The sequence below is a fragment of the Falco peregrinus genome, chromosome 5 (assembly GCF_023634155.1).
Source record: "Falco peregrinus isolate bFalPer1 chromosome 5, bFalPer1.pri, whole genome shotgun sequence".
Classification (NCBI taxonomy): domain Eukaryota; kingdom Metazoa; phylum Chordata; class Aves; order Falconiformes; family Falconidae; genus Falco; species Falco peregrinus.
The window spans coordinates 39331326-39350197 of record NC_073725.1 but is presented as its reverse complement, the minus strand read 5'-3'; the positions used below and the strand labels follow the sequence as shown (position 1 = coordinate 39350197).

Genomic DNA, 18872 nt, shown 5'->3' with positions numbered 1-18872 from the left:
AGAGCTGCATACATAGTGACATAAATGTGTAGGTATTATTATCAGAATGTTTGCAGGTATAAAAGTATTGTAAGTAAACCAGGTGGCTGATCATGTTGCAACTTGTTTAAAAAAAACACCAAAAACAAACCTGAAAACTAGAATTTGACTTACTTGCTAGGTTCAAACAACTTCAACAAGAGGACTCCTATTTCCAATGTTATTTGCATGATTGGTTAAGAGGCAAGAGCAAGTATAAGGAAAATGTATACAACAAGAGTACTAACTACATTTTTAAAGGCAATTTGTCAGATGGACCTATTATAACGTCATTTTAACGTCTGTAACTAAACAAACTGTTGCAGTTCAGGAGCCACAATTTGTGGAGTAACCAGGAACTTAAATTCAAAGATTGCAACTTAATTGCTAAACAAGCATTGACTGTTCTTAACCCATTTAGTTATACTGCTCTTTCCCAAAATATTTTTCGAGAAAACCTTAGGCAAAACCAACATCTAATTCTTAAAAAAAACCAAAACACCAAAACAATTTATTTTTTTTATCTATTTCAGAAATATACTTCATTAAAATAACCTGTTGTTTTTTAAAAAAACTTTTGACAGTAGCATTTATTTCTGATATTTCAAATCTAACAGCTTAATGACGTAACACTTCTTCATTTTTAAAACACTGTATCAACAATTGTCATCTACTGTCATGATGTAGTACTGTGTTGTTATTTCATACTGGAAGTGTGATTTGTAAAACATCTCAAGAGTTTGCTTTCACTTCTCTTGCTTAAATACACCCCTGAATTGGACATGTGGCAAATCTACTGTTTTCTAGGTGACTTGCTCTTAGTTTAATACCATAGTTGAACTTTGTGTCTTCTGCTTTTCGGGCAGAATGGATAATGCCTCTAAACTGAATCAGACCTCAGGAAGATTGAGAAGTAGGCAGGTGCCAGGTGGCCCATCAGTAGGGACAGTTACAGTCCCTCTGCACTGTACTTGATTTGTTCAGCAACCCATTTTAATCAGTTTTCAGTTCACTCATAATAATGCTGAATCCTGATATTCTGTATTCTAGTCTGTTATGTACATGTCTTTTCCTTTACTCCCTTGAGTCTGTGCTTTTGAGTCACTAAATTTAAATAGTTTTGTGTTAATGTACACTAACATAGCTGGGCATTGGTGAAACAGGGACTGACAGCCTGTTTGTTTGGGTTTTTTTAACCCGGTTGTATTTTAAAGACAATCTTGTAAGTCACTATTGCAAGTTATTCAAAGTAGTAATGGTTACTGATAGTAACAAAGGTTTGAGGGTGAGCCTCAGAGCCCAAAAGTGTACTGAAAGGATGTCTAAAATATTTCCTATTAGTACCTCCTTTTCTCTTTCCCGCTGCTTGTTTTTAGTTAACACATTGTGTATCTTGTTTGAGTATGCAGTATTTCCCTTTCTGTCTTTGACCAATGCAAATATTTTAATCATTTTATGACTTGTCTTTCTAATCATACCTCGGATGTACATTTTTTCATGTTTTGAAGTGCTGAGAGTCTGTGTGAAAAGGTAACTGCTGTTTTTCCAGAGTCCTGTTCCTCATATCATGGTAGTAGTATGGGAGATGATGATATTAACTTGTGGTCAGGAGCATTGGATGAAGGGCTACTGAGCCAACATCTTGCAGAAAGTGGAGTGGAAATAGATCCTGAAAATGAAGAACTCATTCTGAATATTAGTTCTCGACTGCAAGCGGCTGTGGAAAAGCTTCTGGAAGCCATCAATGAAACTTCAAATCAGGTAGGGTGATCTAATAGTGAAGCATTTTAAATTTTGTGTCTCCCCCCCCCCCCCCCCCCCCCCGAATGTGTTTTTACAAGCCTAAAACCTGTAAGGTGATTTTGAAAGCCAAAACAATGCTTCAAGTGCCTACACCCAAAAAATTCTACTCCAGTATGACTTTAACGATTAATTGATTAATGTTCAAAATCTGCTTTGGACTGCAAAGGAAGCCTGAATTTGGGCATGTTTGTCAATCTAGGGCACTCTTTCATTGCTCGTATGGGTCATCTGCTTTCTGCTGCAATCCAGAGATGAGACAGGAGGTGTCAGGGCACATTGGGCTGGTCCGTGTGAAGAGGGAGGGTTAAGGGGAGCTGTGCCCAACTCTCTTGACAAACATCTTAGTCAATTGACTGGCCAGAAGGGTGGAGCTCTCCTGCTGTCTCTTCCAACCATGATTTAAACACGGCCAGTTAAGCGCAGAAAAGGAGTCTGCACTCCAGCTCTCCAGTGTTCACGTGAGGTGATTCATGAAGGGTCTTCAGGAAAGAGGCCATGTGTGGGTACACCTTTCTGTGTGCTGCCAGGGTATGCTGCATGGTGGGATGTTGGTTGCTTTCTGGGGTACTTCCCTGTTGACGTGGGAGCTGTATACCTAGTTTGATCAGTTCAAATCACACTACTTACATCACCTGCTTTACTTTTACATTATGTACATCTCAATTTGAAGGTATCAAAGTAAATACTTTGTATCTCACTGTAGCTTTTTAAGCTCTCTTGAGGGACTGTCTTTAGAGTTAGCTCTTTATTGTGTGTGAGACTGGAATTCAAAGGATACAGTGTGTTTTATGACACAGACCCATCTATTAACCTAGTAATAATATTATTTTAAAAGTCATTGCTTTCTTGTAAAATGTGTAAATCATAACTACTGGAAATGAAGGAGAAGAAAATTACAAAAGTAATATGGAAGTTCAGCTAATACTTCAGTTTTAAGCTTTTAAGTATTTGTTGTTTGAGGTATTTTTCAAAAGCATGAGGTTGATACTTTTTTTTTTTAAAGAAAAAGATAAAAGACTAATTTGTGAGTTACTGAAGTTAAAAGTAATTTAAATACAAATTTGGTGAACCCCTCTCTGGCTTACTAAATTAAGTAGTCTGGTGGATCTTGTAAATCAGTTTCTGCATTGTGTTTATTTGCAAACTCGTTTTGCAAGGCACCCTCCTGTTGGAGCATGAGTTCAGTTAAAAAGAGATGTTTGGGCTTCTTGAGGTCTTTAAAGATATATTTAGGTATTTGTAGGAAATCGTGCATTTAAAGAGGAGATGATACAGACAAAGAAAAACAACTTCAGAGCTTCACAGTACTTAAGAATTCATGCTGTGATTATAACAGTATTGTCAGTTATTTGGTGCTGCTTTTTTTTCTGACATCTTGCTTCTGATCTTTAAATGCAGTAGTTGTATACATAGCCCTAAATTATTTAAATTATTTTACTATTGTGACTGATTTTTTGCAGCAAGTCTTTACTTTTCATGATACCAGTGGAAGTACTCAGTGTATTCTAAGCAGCTTATTTTTTATTGTCAATTGATCAAGAAAGTTTATTTTCCCTTCATAACTTTGTAACCGAGATCTTGCCTATACCAGCAACAGCGTTATGTTTTGGCTCAAACACATAACACACTTTTTTTTCATTAATATGGATTACACAAATAAGGATTTATCCCTGATGATTGTTTGTTTGGGGTTTTTTAAGTTTAAAAAATGTTAACCTGTTTACATATTTTCCCACAGTATTAAGTATAAATATTGACATCTTCTCTGTAGAGGTACTTTGCAAGCATTCAAGCTTGTCTGCTTTGCGATGTCTGTTGTGTGCTTACTGGATTGTAAACAGTTCCTGTATATACCAAGTGTTTGTAGGTCACTTGACAATTATTTTTAAATATTCAGAAACTAAATACTTTTTTTTTCTGCTCTGCAGTATTTTATAATCTAAATATTAGAAAAGATTTTAACCTTTCCTCTTAATCAGTTTTGTTGTGCATACAGGCAGATGTACCTATCTCTTCAAATAAACTTAAAAGAGCGAGAGAAACCTGGCAAAATCTTCAAAGTAACTGTTTGAGACCTGTCTGAACACACACTTTCAGACCTGAAGTGCAGTTTAAATCTTCTCAGGCAAAGCATATAGTGGGTGTTTTAATTCAAATTCCACCTGCTGGCGTTACGTATAGGTAAATAAATCATGCCACTCCCCTGAACTCTGCTGGCTGGTAGATACCTACGGGAAGCCTTTAAAATAGCAGAGTTTGAGAAAGTTCTTCCTGTTGAATTAACTCCAAGAACAAGAATGAGGGCATATACTCTTTCATTTGCCATAATGGAGAGGGAAGATAATTTTTAGTTTCTGTTCTGCTAGTTTGCTTGTCTGCTGCAGCGTACCTGTGCAGCTTGAAAATTAGGCTTCCTTGCCTTGGAACTTACCTGCCAACTCCGTTTGGAAGATTTCTGTTGCTTTTTCATGTGAAACTTCTCTGAGAACAAATTTTAGGAGTGATCGTATGAAGTTTTCTTGCACCTCTCTCTATTTTGGATTAATCCAGTCTGAATTACTCTGCTTGAGACTGTGATCTGAGGCTTCCTGCTGATTCTGAGTACCTTTGTGACCAACAGTGCTGATACGTGTCTTCAGATTGTTAAATGTACATGTTCTGTTACAAATTCCTGTTAGAAATTTCTAAAACCAGCCCGGCTAGTGCAGAATACCTATGTGATAGTGGAGAAGACAGAAGCAGTGATAATTTTTTGGAATGGATTCTTACCGTGCTTACTGGGCATCTAATCTGTTCAGTAGTTTGTGGACTGAAGGCCAAGAAGAAGATACATACGAGGTTGAATCTCGTGTGCCTTTACCATATCCTTTTCCTTTCACTGAACATTTAGATGAGAATAATTCTGTAGTTGTAAATACTTCAATTTTTCACTTCAGCCACAAAAAAAATGGGCACGTTTTAAAAGTTGTCTCTAAAATCTCCTTGCCTACACCTCCCTATTCAGTAAGTATAAAAGTTTTTAAAAGAAATTGTTTTTAAACCAGCTTAAATAGAAGAGAATGCAATGAAAAATCATATAAACTTGTCTCTGTTGTTAAAGCTGTTATGTACTGCTGGCGGGCTTTTTTCCTAGACAGTTTTTAATGGGCACTGAAAAAGCTTTAATTATACAATTTTATCTGTTCATTTCTAACAAAAGATATTTACCAGAGACAGAAATAAATTGAATTAAAGAGATCTGAGATCTCTTTAAAGCACTTCAATGTTACTTACTACATTTTTCTCACTGTGAATAACTTGGAGGAGTGGGAGGGCAGGGCAGTAGTCAGTTTAAATTGTTCCTTTATAGCCTTCATGCACTGACTAGTAACATTAACTAGCAGAAGCTTGTTAATGGCTTCCAGTGATCCCATGAAGAAATTTTTATTCTTGACAAATCACGTTCATGTTTGTGCTTCTCTTTGGTTTTACCCTGTGATATTTTTTAATAATACCATGAGCTGTTACTACTGAAAAAAGCTGGAGAAAATTTTTTTTCAGAGTTTTAGTTAGAGTATTTGATGCATTTGAGTAAGCCATTTTTTATGGTAGTCCATGTACAGTAAACCTATCACGTTTCCCTTTTATCTGAGATGGGTCTTTCATGAAGCACTTCAAAATGTAAGAATAAAGTAAAAATAAAAAATTTTTAAAATGTCTCAAACCAGTGCCAATACTCAGCTGCAGTATTTACAACTTACTTTAACTCCTGTCAGAATACATAGTTCATGTTAATAATGTCCCTCTAAAAAGGAATGCTCTAGAAAAGAAAGTATTTAAATTCAGTGCGTTATAAAGGAGAATGTATTGATTATTCAGACATTCTTTTCATAAGTGGGTAATTTTGTGTGCAGTGTTCTATGACATGCTCCTAAGCCATTTTTTCTGAGATTTTAAAGCAAGCTAATCATATTCATGAACTTAGCTGGAGATGGTGAGAAAGCTTTTATTTTTTAAGAAATTGAGAGCAATAATTTGTTTATAGAAACTGTAGCAAAGCCACAATGTTACTGTCTTACAAATACCTGCCAATATCCACAATATTAAAAAGAAAAAAAAAAAAAAAGAGAAGAGGGAGAGGAGCAGGAAATATGTATTTGTGTTATTTCATTTTCTGAACACTGTTCTTATTCAAAACAAATTGTTTTACTTTGAATAGAAGCCACACAAAGAACTTGTGCCTGGTTCAGCTCTGACAGTTCGTATTTTTGTCCCTCAAAGAGCTAGGTGTGGGCTGTAAGTGTTAACAGTTGAGAAGTAGAGATCATCTTGGTATTTGACTCCAGTTTGCTGTTATCTTAGATCAACATATTGTGTAATCAAAACTTCCAACATTAATGTTTCTTCTTTACTATTTTGCTTTTGTAATTATAATTTGAATTCTTTTTGAGATTATTGCTTTGGGTACTCTAAACTGGGCAGCAACTATACAATTTTATGCATTTTAGTCCTGATTTTCCAGCAGTGCAGGACAGTGACATAGTGATATTGTGCTAAACCTGTGGTAGTACACATTAAATATTAACCCATCAGATAAGCAAAGAAGAATAAAAAATCCTTAATAATTTTATTAGGTGGACATAGTTGGAAGAAGCAGTGCTTTGTTGAAAAGTGCAGTGTATTCAAAGTTCATGTTTTCCTAAGGTTCTGATTTATCTTCATCTTAAGGAGAAAAAGAGATGAAGCACCACTTGTTTCAGTTTATATTAAAACTTCTGCCAGTTTTATGCAATGTTTTTTAGCCAGTCTAAGTATATGGTGTGTGATAGCTTACTTGTATTTAGGGTAATACTCATATGTTAAATAAAGGTGAATCTAGTATAAACTCATAAACCAGGAATTACTGGAACAAAGACATGGGTTTAGCCAGGTGGCTCATTGAGTGCACTGTACTGACAAAGCCTATTTGCTTAAACTTTCATACCGAGTCAATCTTCCTATTGTAGTCTGTGAATGTGTGTTCAGCAAAGGTCTTATTGAATTAGTGAAGTTATGTGAGAGTTCTCATCACACTGTAAATCAGCTTAATTAAAGGGGAAAGATAGAATAGTTATTAACCAGAAAATCTTTGGTTTGTTTAATTTCTTTACTTTTTTTTCCTGTGGTAGCTTGAACATGCTAAAATTGCTCAGACAGAACTTATGCGAGAGTCCTTCAAAAAGCAACAAGAAGCCACAGAATTTATCAAGTATCAGGAAGAACTACAAGAACGTCTTAATGAAGAAAGCAAAGCCAGAGAGCAGTTGGCTTTGGAGCTTAGCAAAGCTGAAGGTGAGTAGCTTTTTTGATGAATCATTGAACTTTGCACTCACTTACCTATTCATGGGTAAAGAAACTGCAAATTAGATTAATTTCTTTACAAATTTCAGAATGTTACGAGCCTTCTGGATAGTTATGGATCCTTACCAACAGCAACCACTGTGTGATTCTGTTTCCCAACTTTGCCTGACTTATTATTGTCTAACTTAATAAAAATAATAGGTAGAATATGTGTTGTTAGGCTCAAAATTAATTTATTTCATCATAACATGTCTGTTTGTGCAGACAAGCATTATATTAACAACTTAGAATCACGAGGCTGGAAGGCACCTCTAGAGATCATCTATTTTAACCCTGTGCTCAAAGCAGGGTCAGGTAGAGCTGGTTGCCCAGGACTGTGTCTAGTCAAGTTTTGAATGTCCACAACCTCTCTGGGTAGCCCATTCCAGTGTTCAGCTGCTGTCAAAGAGCAGGAAGGGATTTTTTTTTTTGTGTGTGTGTGTATTGAAATGCAGTTTCTCATGTTTCAGTTTGTGTGTGCTGCCTCTTGACCTTGGCCTGGTTCCACAAAACATGGATAAAAACATAGAACCTTCACTTAGAATTTGATGATATGGTAATGATACGTTTCAATCTGTTTGTAATTAGCATCTGGAAAAGATGCTAAGAACACCTACCCTATAGGTAGGATCTCTGTAGTAGTAAGCAGAAAGATATTTCAGTTGGTTTTGAAGCTCAGCAGACTTCTCTGTTTCAAAGTGGGAGCATAGCGTAAAGTTTCATAGCAAAATGTTTTTCCTGGAGAATGCTATCCTGCCAGCCTTCCTCCTCTTTTTACATAGACAGATAATCTGACATGAGTTCTATTCACACACTATTAACAGCTGGAACGCACATAACTTACACTTTTCAGGTTTCTAAGCCACGTGTCTAAAACAGGGTGCAAGGGACAGTTGGTAGTCTGTCAGTCCACAGAGGATAAACGTTGTGTGTCATCAGCACCAGTACTGACTGCAGCATTTCAATAGCTTTAGCAAAACTAGAAAGGAGGAAAATTAATTTCAGATGGAATAGATGTAAATATGAAAGAGGCGTTGTTAATTTTTTTCTAAATATTAAATTGTGTGAAAAAAATCTTATAACACATCTTAACATGCAAAATAGATGAAGTCTTCCACCAAAATATAGATGACCTAAGAATTTATATTCTTGTACATGTGGAGTTACAAAATGTTTAGTATTGACGAATTTCAGAACACAGGCAGCTTATAAGTCTGTTGTTGCTCTCCTTGGAGGATAATATTTTTCTCATGATAGTCTTTATTCACAAATCTTCAATAATTAAGGAGAACAGAATAATACATTAGGACAAAGCAGAGAGGTTAGTGTTAAGTTCTCTTTAAAGGCTGGAGTCTGTCAATGTCAGAACTGTCTGCGTATGTTTAATCCTACAAGTAGCATTTAAAAAATAATACTAGAGACTAATTTTATTTATTAAAAAAAAAGTTTTATTATGAACTTATCTCTGTTGCTTTGCCTTCTGGGTTTGTATTTTGGGGCTTAGTCAGGCTTCCCGCTAAGAACTACAAGCTTGCCTCTTCATTTACAATAAATAAATTTCCACTTATGCAGGAGTCTATTGCAAAGAGTACATGCATAATTGTATTTGAAGATGCCATCGCCCAGTATGAGACCTGTTTATTATCCATGTTTTATTTTCTTTTTTAAGTATTATTTTTATCGTATTACCACCAGACAAGAAAAAAATCTAAAATTAACTAGGTTCTTGAGCAATACACTTCTGTTATAAAGTTTCCTTATACAAACAAACTAATAGGAGCAAAGAAACTGCAAACTCTTACTCACTGGCAGTTTGTAGATAATGGGATTGCCCATATGTAAATGAAGGCAAAATTTACCTGTAAAATTTTTTTAAATACTTGAAATTTTCCATCAGAACCTGGTTTGGGGATCTAACGGATGAGACAAATACGTATTTTTTGCTAGAAAAGAAAGTATATTAAGCACAAAAATTTAGTGAGAGCTATGAAGCTATGTTTTGCACTCTCCAGATTTTGTCTGATCACATTTTATTTGGAGAAAAAAAACAACTTGGAAGCATATAAAGTGGAAACATCTTCAAAAATTTTTAACTGGAATTTAATTTTAATCAAAACAGTAGCACTGTTAGTTTATAAGACATGACAGACAGGCTGTATTGATTTGGTTCGTGAAAAGTTCTGGAGTATGACACAGAATTTGATGTTAGCTTTAGCCCTTGACAGATATATTGCACAGTTGAGCTTTTAAAGTTAGGTGCAGGTTTATGTCACATGTAGGTATTTAATTCAGTTCAGTCTTTTGCAGGAATTCAGCTCATTTTTCCCTTTTAATTGCTTTAATGCTTTTTTAACTCCTGAATTAATTAAATCTTTGTTCATCCTTTTTTTCTGTGAACTTCCGAAATTAATGCATTTCTAAATGACAGGCACCTTTTATTTTGGTGTTGATGTGACAAAACAAAAATGCCATAGAACTCTTTTTATTTAATTTCTTCTGCTTATTGAACTGAGTTGTGAGCATTCTCTGACAAAGCCAAACTACATTCTCTTATCAAATTCCTTAGATAGGTATGCAGAACAATGTCTCAGTTCATTATACGTCTGATGGTACTCTGTCTTCTCTCGAGATAAAATGTGTCATTTTTGATCATTTTTTTCTTACCGCAAAAACTACTGCAGCTGAGACATTTTTCAAACCTCTAGTGTTTTAGTCATGTCAGATATCACTTACCTAATGTGATAGAAAAGCTAATGCCAATGTGTTCACTGAACTCTGACAACTTTCATTACATCTCCTAAAAAAAAAAAAAAAAAGGCAGGAGTAAATACCACAACATGTGATCGTAGTAGACTTCATGGTTCATACCTTTTTGGTGAGGGTGCATGCTCCATTTAACCTGGGAATGCCCTCTCAACTTCCGATCTGTTAAGTACTCATTGTGAACAACATTTGGTATGGTGGAAGTAACTACTAGAATTCATATTGTCTCAATTTTTTGAAATGCTGTTAATGATGGTTTTAGTTTAGTTTTTTGGGTTTGAGGGTTTTTTTCAACAGCCAGTCCCTCTATGTGGCTGTATTCTCTGTGAATCTAAGTCTGTAAAAAAAAAGACTGGTCAGGTGTGCATGACTGATACACAGCAGGACCTGACCTGTGTTTCTCAGACTGTATATACGAGGACCACTGTTACTTAATCTCCTCTCATACAAAACTAGATGCTCACAGAGGTTTTACTTTGCCTACTTTGATAATGAATGGAAGCATCTTTAGTTCTCCTACATTGTCAAGCCAGGGTAAAATCCATTTTGATGCTGACACAAGACTATAGATTTGTACTGATAAAGTACTTTCATATTGAAAATAGTTTGATACTGAAAAAATGCTGCTCTAGATTCTGTGGGTTTAGTAAGAAGCCTGTGAGATAGGTGTCTGTGTCCAGCTGAGGAAGTTTGGACATCATATGACTGATTTCTGTCTACCTTTTGGAACCATGGGTATCCAACATGATGGAACACACCTTATCATGGAAATCTGGGATACCTATTTAGTACCTTCTGTCACTCAGTAAATGTCTTTTGTGTTCTGTGGTCAGATGTTTGTAAAAGGACTGATGTGAATCTTCCGAAGCAGATACCCTTGCAGGATCTCAGTTCAGTTTGTACAGCCCTCAAGGAAATCCACTGTTTTTTTCCTAAGTCTTTAGCTTTGTGCTCACTTCCACATTATTCCAAGATGGTGCCATTTCTTACAGCCATGATGTCATTCATAAGGCTAAAATAGTTTCCCCTCAGAATCCTAGATAAACTACTTGACTGTGAACAAGTTTTCAAAAGCATACATCAAGGTGGCGTCCAGAATTCTGTTAACAAGATCATTAATAGTTAGTTCTGTGCTACTTTAAAAATTGTGCATTAATAGTAAAGAAATTAAATTGTTTCTTAAATGTCAACTGCTACAGGGCTTTTGGGAGCAATTCAGGTGCTAAGCATGGACACCTACAGCTAGATTTGGTGCCTTATGATGTAGGAGGTATCTATATTATACCTGACCTACAGGAGACCCATGATCTTACGGAAACTGTGGTTTGAGGTCAGGCAAATTTCTTGAGGCATCTAAAATTGCACCTAGTACCTGAATTTATTTGAAATTTCTTACTTCTCCTGTGTTTATTACACACTTATTTTTCCTTGGTTTTGGAGTTCCTGTTTGCTCCAGAGATCTTGTGCCAAGAAAAAAAATAAAAGCTATGTTTGGTCTTGTGCTATCCTTCCTGTCATTTGTTGATCATGGAAGAATAGCAAGGACAGGAGTAGAAGCTGTCAGGTGCTATCTAACGTGTGTGACTTCATCATGGAAAAAAAACCAAATTGTTCTTTATTGTCTATTAAATCTGCCCCAACATTGATGTTCTACAGGTCTCATTGATGGTTATGCAGATGAAAAAGCATTTCTGGAAAAAAAACTCCAGGAAAAAATAGATGTAATTGACCATCTTGAGCAAGAGCTACTGTGTACAGGTAACAAATTGCAGGAGTTAGAGGCTGAACAGCAGCAGATCCAGGAAGAAAAAGAGTTACTCTCCAGACAGAAGGATGCCATGAGAGCAGATGCGGGGCCAGTAGAGCAGCGTACGTATTCCTCACAATCTTTCTATGAGATTTTCTTACACTTTCAAATAAATTACTAAGTAATCTTGGCAAAGGTTTTTCCCCCACTTCTTTGTAATCAATAAAAATCTAATAGGGTAAAATGTGGTATTTTCATAACAGATGCCTAATGTTAGCATGATAACTTTTATTGATATTTAAACAAAAAATGACTGAATTTTCAGCAGTATCAAGCAATCACAATCGTTTTTTTAAGCCAGCAAAAGCTTGATACCTCTGAAAATCTGCTTTTATCTATATTATCACTGGAGATGAAAGTTAGCACCTATGGATAAAAGTACTGGTCTAAATACTTCTCAAACAGAGTTTTAGAGCAACTAGCAAGCATACCTACCAGAACATGATCGAACTACACAATGGCTATACTTATTTTAGACACAGAAGATACATTTTTCTAACAAATTCCTCTTTTGGGGAAGAATGGCAGAAAAGTTGCATGATAAAGAAAGCCTGTTATCTTCCAGTAATGAAAACTTTCGGCACTGATGGTGATAATTTCAGATAAATACTATGTCAATGTAATCTAACTAACTACTTACTCAGAAGAGCATTTACCTTCATGAAGGTAACGTCTTTTAATTCTTCCTTAATCTAATAACTTAAATTAATATTTTATGTTTGAGAGGGGAAGAAAGTTAGAATAGTGGTGTTTTAAGAAGTACTGATCTTTCAAGGATTGCAGAACTTACATTGTGAATAGCAGGATGAAATTACTATTTTATTTAACGTCTAAAAGTTTATGGCAATTTATAATGTTGCTGTTTTTATAAATTACACATCTTGGTGTATATTTGCAATTTCCTGCATCTACTTTGTGTAACAATGAAATGTTAAAAACAACCTGTCGCTTCCTGCTTTATAGTAAAGAAGTTACTTAACTATGACTCCAGTTTAGTTACTTGTTTTATGTATAACAACTGTAAGGATAAACATTTCTATAAATACATGTAGGTACTTATGTCATGCATACCAGAATAACTTACCACATTCCCTAAGTTACCTCAATAACTTTGTCATTAAATGCCATATCTATCTTTGGCTTCATTTTCTCTTACATTGTTGCACCACAAGAAAACTGTAGCTGGCATGTGAATTACTTTGCTTCTTTTTTTTGTTTTCTCTCTCTCTCTATTCTCCTAGGCCTAGTAGATGCTGCAGTCGATGCAGCTTCCCAAGCAGGTGTGTTTGTATGTTGCATGGCCAATATGTAATTGGGTGGAAGACTTACACATACTGACATTGTTAATCAGGATTATTGGGCTTTTGGTTTACTGACATTACTTGTAGTTCTTACTGGCCTGCAGCTTTGATGTTGTATTTCATACTCAGTTTTACATTTTGCTAACAACATTTCTTAAACTTTCTAAACATAATAAGCAAATTCATTAATAACCATCATCTTATTCACCTACGAATTACAGATACTTAGGTGGTATTGGAGGGATATTTTTGTAACCTTTTTTTTCTTTTTATTTCCAAATACAGTTGATTAATTCATTATGATAACTAAACACTTGTATTATATTGATATATAATGGTTACCTAGAAATGAGAATTGGTTAAATACGATGTAAGATGATGGTGCCTAAAGGATCTTTCTTCTATAGTGAAATTGTATTGTTTCTGTCTAAATATCAATCATGTTTTAAAGATTCTTCAAATGAAATTGCACTTTACAGTTTGGATTTTACCTCAAGGGATTCATACAGTTAGTTAATATGTACTTCAATGGGCTGTGGCTTAAGAGTCTCAGTAGAGTGGTTTGGGGCTTTACTATATATGCTTGCCAGCCTTTTCATGAGGACTCAAAATTGGGCGTCCGTGCAGTCAATGATTATGCAAAGCTCCATTACAGGTCAGTAATTTCCCCCTCTGCCTGCCCAGCAACCTCACTAAGTCTTTAAATATTTCCTTCAAATTATTTATATGTATCACAGTAAATGATGAGACTGGGAGTGGATTGATTTTACTGATGCTGGGAATGAGAAGAGGGTTGGGTTTTCTGTTCTTCATTGTTAACCCCTGTGCTGACTATCTGTAGTTTGAACCCATGCATTTTCTTTCCAACTGTACAAAGACTTTTTAATTTATATGAAACTTAAACAGGAAAGTGATCTGATACAACTTAACAGTCCTCTGAAGACTAACTAAAGGATAGTAATTTTAATATGAATTTGGTTGAGTAGTGATCTGGATTATTTCTCAGAAGAAAATATATTTTCTAAAAAAAGAAAAATAGCGAAAACCCAAACCACTTCACATCCTTCTGCAGAGTACAGCATGGATACCTTGGGGAGTGGTTTTACTTCATAACATTACTGACTATCTAAAAGTAGTGTGTTATGCTTTTATTACAACCAGAATTGCTGGAGGAAACAGAGAAGCTAATGAAAGAAAAAATTGAAGTACAACGTCAAGCTGAAAAAGAGTATGATGACCTTCAGAAGCAAGTGAAAGTCTTGGAAATCGACTTGGAAGAACAGGTCAATCGTTTCATAGAGCTAGAGCAAGAAAAAAATGCAGAACTAATGGACTTAAGGCAGCAAAACCAGGCTTTGGAGAAGCAACTAGAGAAAACAAGAAAATTTCTAGATGTAAGTATGATAAAAGGCTAGTTTCATGAAGGTGGGTGGGCACCTGTACTAGGGATTGGTTCAGTGGGAAATGCTAATTTTTTCACCTTCTGTGCAAACATAAAGAAGCACACAATAGTAACAGTGTTAGAGGTTCCAGCCCAAGAATTTAATTAGTTTTAGAAGTTGAAAATTCATTTGAGATGCTTGCTTAGGACTTCTCTGTGTTTCTAAGTATAACTTAGTAGGCTTCTTAAATGTTTAAAATAATGGGAAACTTCTAAAATTAATGAGGAAACAAATTTTTGTGACCTTCATTTTTAACAGTTTGTGGAATTTCCATGTTTTCCAATAAAGTCTGTTAGAATTAGTCTGTCTGTGCAAGGTCCTGCACCTAGGTCAGGGTGACTACCAGTATTAATATAGGCTGGAGAGTGAAGGGATTGAGAGCAGCCTGAGGAGAAGGACTTGGGGGGTACTGGTGCATGACAAGCTGGACACGAGCCAGCAATGTGCACTCACAGCCCAGAAAGCCAACTGTATCCTGGGCTGCCTCAAAAAAAGCGTGGCCAGCAGGCTGAGGGAGGGTGTTCTACCCCTCTACTCCACTGTCGTGAGACTCCACTTGGAGTACTGCGCTCAGCTCTGGGGCCTCCAACATAAGAAAGACATGGCCCTGTTGGAGCGGGTCCAGAGGAGGGCCACAAAAATTATCAGAGGGCTGGAATATCTCTGCTATGAAGACAGGCCAAGAGACTTGGAGTTGTTCAGCCTGGAGAAGAGAAGGCTCCAGGGACACCTTATTGCAGCCTGTCAGTACTTGAAGGGGGCTTGTAAGAAAGATGGGGACACACTTTTTAGCAGGGCCTGTTGTAGTAGGACAAGGGGTAATGGTTTTAAAGTAAAAGAGGGTAGATTTAGACTAGATATAAGGAAGACACTTTTTATGATGAGGGTGGTGAAACACTGGCACAGGTTGCCCAGAGAGGTGCTGGTTGCCTCATCCCTGGAAATATTCAAGGTCAGGTTGGACGGGGCTCTGAGCAGCCTGATCTAGTTGAAGATGTCCCTGCTCATTGCAGGGGGCTTGGACTAGATGACTTTAAAGGTCCCTTCCAACCCAAACTATTCTATGATTCTCTGAATTGTCAGCTTTATTTGTATTTAGAAATTGAAAGCAGAATTTCTCTTAAGTTTCTTTTATAGTCTTCCTTCATAGTATCCAAGAATGTACCTCCAGATATAAAGCTATACCTTCCAGACAGTTACACTATATGTGTATTTGTCCCCATTCACAGGAGCAGCTGTCTCTATTGTACACAACTTCTTTCCTGCCTTAGGCACTCTCTGCGATTTTGTTTTAGACTCTACCCTATTTTCAGCAAACACTATCTTCCCTGCTTCCTCCTTTTCCCATTTTAAATGTCCTATGGTGCTGTTGGGAGAAAACTTATTTCTGTGCCTTCTCAATTAACTCTCTAGCTGACAGCAGTATGATGGAATAATTCTTTACTTAATAAATACAACACTCTGTGGCACATTCTCTGTGTAATCTATGACTAAGCACTATTAAAGGAGAGATATTTCCAGATACTTCTTGGCACAAATGGATTTGCTTTATTTCATTTTCTGCAGTTATAAGATTATTCTTCTGACTAAAACTAGTGTGTCATAATAGGACAAGGTTCAGAAGTAAAAATTCCTGTTACAAGTCCTATAGTCAAAAATGCATTGTGGTTTGGGATTATCAATAGCATGAACTGCAGAATTATGGAATACTGAGATGGGCAGCTGTTTGTGCTAGCAGCATTAGTACTCTACTGTTTCCATGAAACAGCAGGTGAGTTTTTAAAATCTGCAACTTGTAACGGTTGAGGATTTATTCTGGTTTCCTGATTTTTTGCAAAATATTTTGTTGCTAGATGGAAGCATTCCTCTGTGTATCAGATACTTCAGCTAGTTTATTTTAATGCATCTGATAAGGTTTGTCTGTTTTATGAAGTGTCATTTGAAGGTGATGCTTCACTGGATGCTACCAGTTGTGCATTATTTCCGATATAAAGATGTATTTCCCAAATGTCAGACTGGGATATATAACAGCTGAAACCGGTTGAAAGTAAAGTGAAATGTAAAATTCAAATATTTTTTTTTCTGTCAGCTCCTCATTGATATTAACACAGAGTTCATTTCTATTCTTAATTTCTGTTTATCTTACGTATATCGGAGATAAACATTAGGAAAGAAAAATATTGGGTTATTACCATTTCTGTGGTGTACCCAGAAGAGAAGAAACACAGCTGTCATTTTTGTGAAATAATGCATCTATCCTGTCCTAAATTTTTAGTTTAAAAAATAAATAAATAAATATATTTGCCCCAAATGATGAAACTTCTGTTGAATGTAGTTGCAAAAGGTTCTGCTACCTTAAAGATACCGACATAATGTTACCAGCCTCACATTAACAGAAATAAGAAGTAGTAATATACTTAATTTAGGTAGTTTTTAAATCAAATGGTGTATCCACATGATTTCTTAACTTTCAGGAGCAAGCAATCGACCGAGAACATGAGAGAGATGTATTCCAGCAAGAGATACAGAAGCTGGAACAACAGCTTAAGATTCCACAAAGGAGTCAGCCTGTCAATGAACATCAAACCAGAGAGGTAACACATTTTTTTTTCTTTTATGCAATGAGTATAAATGACAAGTTGACAGCTGTTAAGATAATGTAATGAAACTATATTATGATGTACCTAACCTGCATTAATTTACAAGCCAGGAAAGCAATTCCCCTTAGGTGAGGGGTAAGGTGAGAGTGGTGTAACTGTGTTTTGAGGTTTTTTTAGGCAGGTTGTTTGGTTTTAATAGTAGGCATTTGTAACTCAAAAAGGTTCTTTCACGTAACAATTTAGAAAATCCACTGTTTTCAAAAGCCTGTGGAAACATTTAGAACTTCTTTAGCAATTTCACATGGATTTATGTTGTTTTTTGACATCCCATTTGTAGCACAGGTACACGACTGGAGAAACTGAGTCACCAAGGTTTAGCACCTGAGATGTAGCAGTGCGCTCTGTGTACACTGGAACCTCCCCAGTGAAAGTCTGTCTCCACTGAAACAAATGTATTGACTGTAGGACAGCAGCTCAGTGGAGTCACAGAAAATGCTTAGACGCAACAAAATCAAGAAAAGTGGCAGCAGTGCAAATGCTAGATATTATGAAGCTTTTGCATGTTTTGTTTAATGACCTGTTAGTCAATTAAAGTGCATTTCATTTTTTGTGCATTTTCTTGTGTCCTGCTTTTTCAGCAAGGCTGATATTTTTGCATGATTTTCTTGCCTGATTTTCAGTATTAAAATGCCTTTTATTAGGTTGCACTATGATTTTCAAATTGAAGCTCTTACTGAGGTAGTTCAGTTGCTGTAATTGAATTCTTAAATATTAGCAATATTTAGTATACTGTATTATATACTTTAGTCCTAAACTTATGGTCCTGAACTATAGACATTAATAGGACATAAACTGATATATGTGAGATACAAGTTGTCAAAATATTTATTTACTTATTCTCAGATTTAGAGGTGTATTTAATGGATTTTTTAATAAAATTTAATACAAAGGTTTGTAAGAAATCTTACAAAGTATTCAGTCAGTAGTATGTGATACGGCTGTCATCAGCCTCTGCACAATGAATCTTCTGGGATTAGCTGGGGGTGTATTAACCAACACATACAGAGCAATTCCGCATCTGTTTCCTTCTATTGCAAAGTGTGTGCACGCTCCTCTTCTGTTGGCACATTCCACAAATGGAGGAGAGTTTTTAGCATGATTAGTTTTCCTGAATCCGGAATATTCATTCTGAATTCATTTCATTCTGTGTATGTGTATAATTTATGGCATGGCTAGCATGTGAATTCCTGGTTAAAATTATCACATGTTAAAATAAAAATTCTCCCAAGAAAAAAATTCAAATTTGATACCATAATAAAAATTGCCCTATTTTTCTGTACAGAATCTATGGTAAAAATAATTTTGTTTTATATGCATATATAAGCATATGTATATACTCTTTTAAGTTGGCAGGTATGCTACAATAGAAATTTAAAGCATACTTTAAAATGAAAGACAGATGTAACTGTGATTAAATTTTTCAGATTTGTATCGGATGCTTTTAAATTAGAGGTTTCTAGTAGGTAGAAAAACAGACAATAAGATAATGTCTGCAAGCACCACAGGAGTGACAGCTGTTTTAGAGCTGGGTGATGTTGAATGTGATATATTATAAATTATAGACAGAATGTTCAACAGTGTATTAGATTTACATTTAATTTTTATCAGGTGAGGCACATGTCTTACTAAATAGTATCTTTAGATGTCACTTGGAATATTTTGTAAGTATACCTTTTCTCATTCTTTCTCATGCTTTTCTGAGATAGTGGCTTTATTTTTT

At 35.7% G+C, this 18872-nt stretch overlaps 1 protein-coding gene across 9 annotated transcripts in view; it reads left to right on the top strand.

Annotated features, from left to right (window-relative positions):
* Positions 1 to 18872, top strand: part of AKAP9 (A-kinase anchoring protein 9) — a 120806-nt gene that overhangs the window by 74477 nt on the left and 27457 nt on the right. For 7 of the 9 annotated variants that reach the window (XM_055803471.1, XM_055803470.1, XM_055803469.1 and 4 more), the window contains 6 exons: positions 1568 to 1779; positions 6969 to 7131; positions 11599 to 11811; positions 12991 to 13029; positions 14212 to 14444; positions 16967 to 17086. In XM_055803471.1, the coding sequence (XP_055659446.1) occupies positions 1568 to 1779; positions 6969 to 7131; positions 11599 to 11811; positions 12991 to 13029; positions 14212 to 14444; positions 16967 to 17086 (980 nt within the window). The remainder of the gene's footprint in view (positions 1 to 1567; positions 1780 to 6968; positions 7132 to 11598; positions 11812 to 12990; positions 13030 to 14211; positions 14445 to 16966; positions 17087 to 18872) is intronic. The other 2 variants (XM_055803465.1, XM_055803468.1) reach the window with 1 other exon arrangement.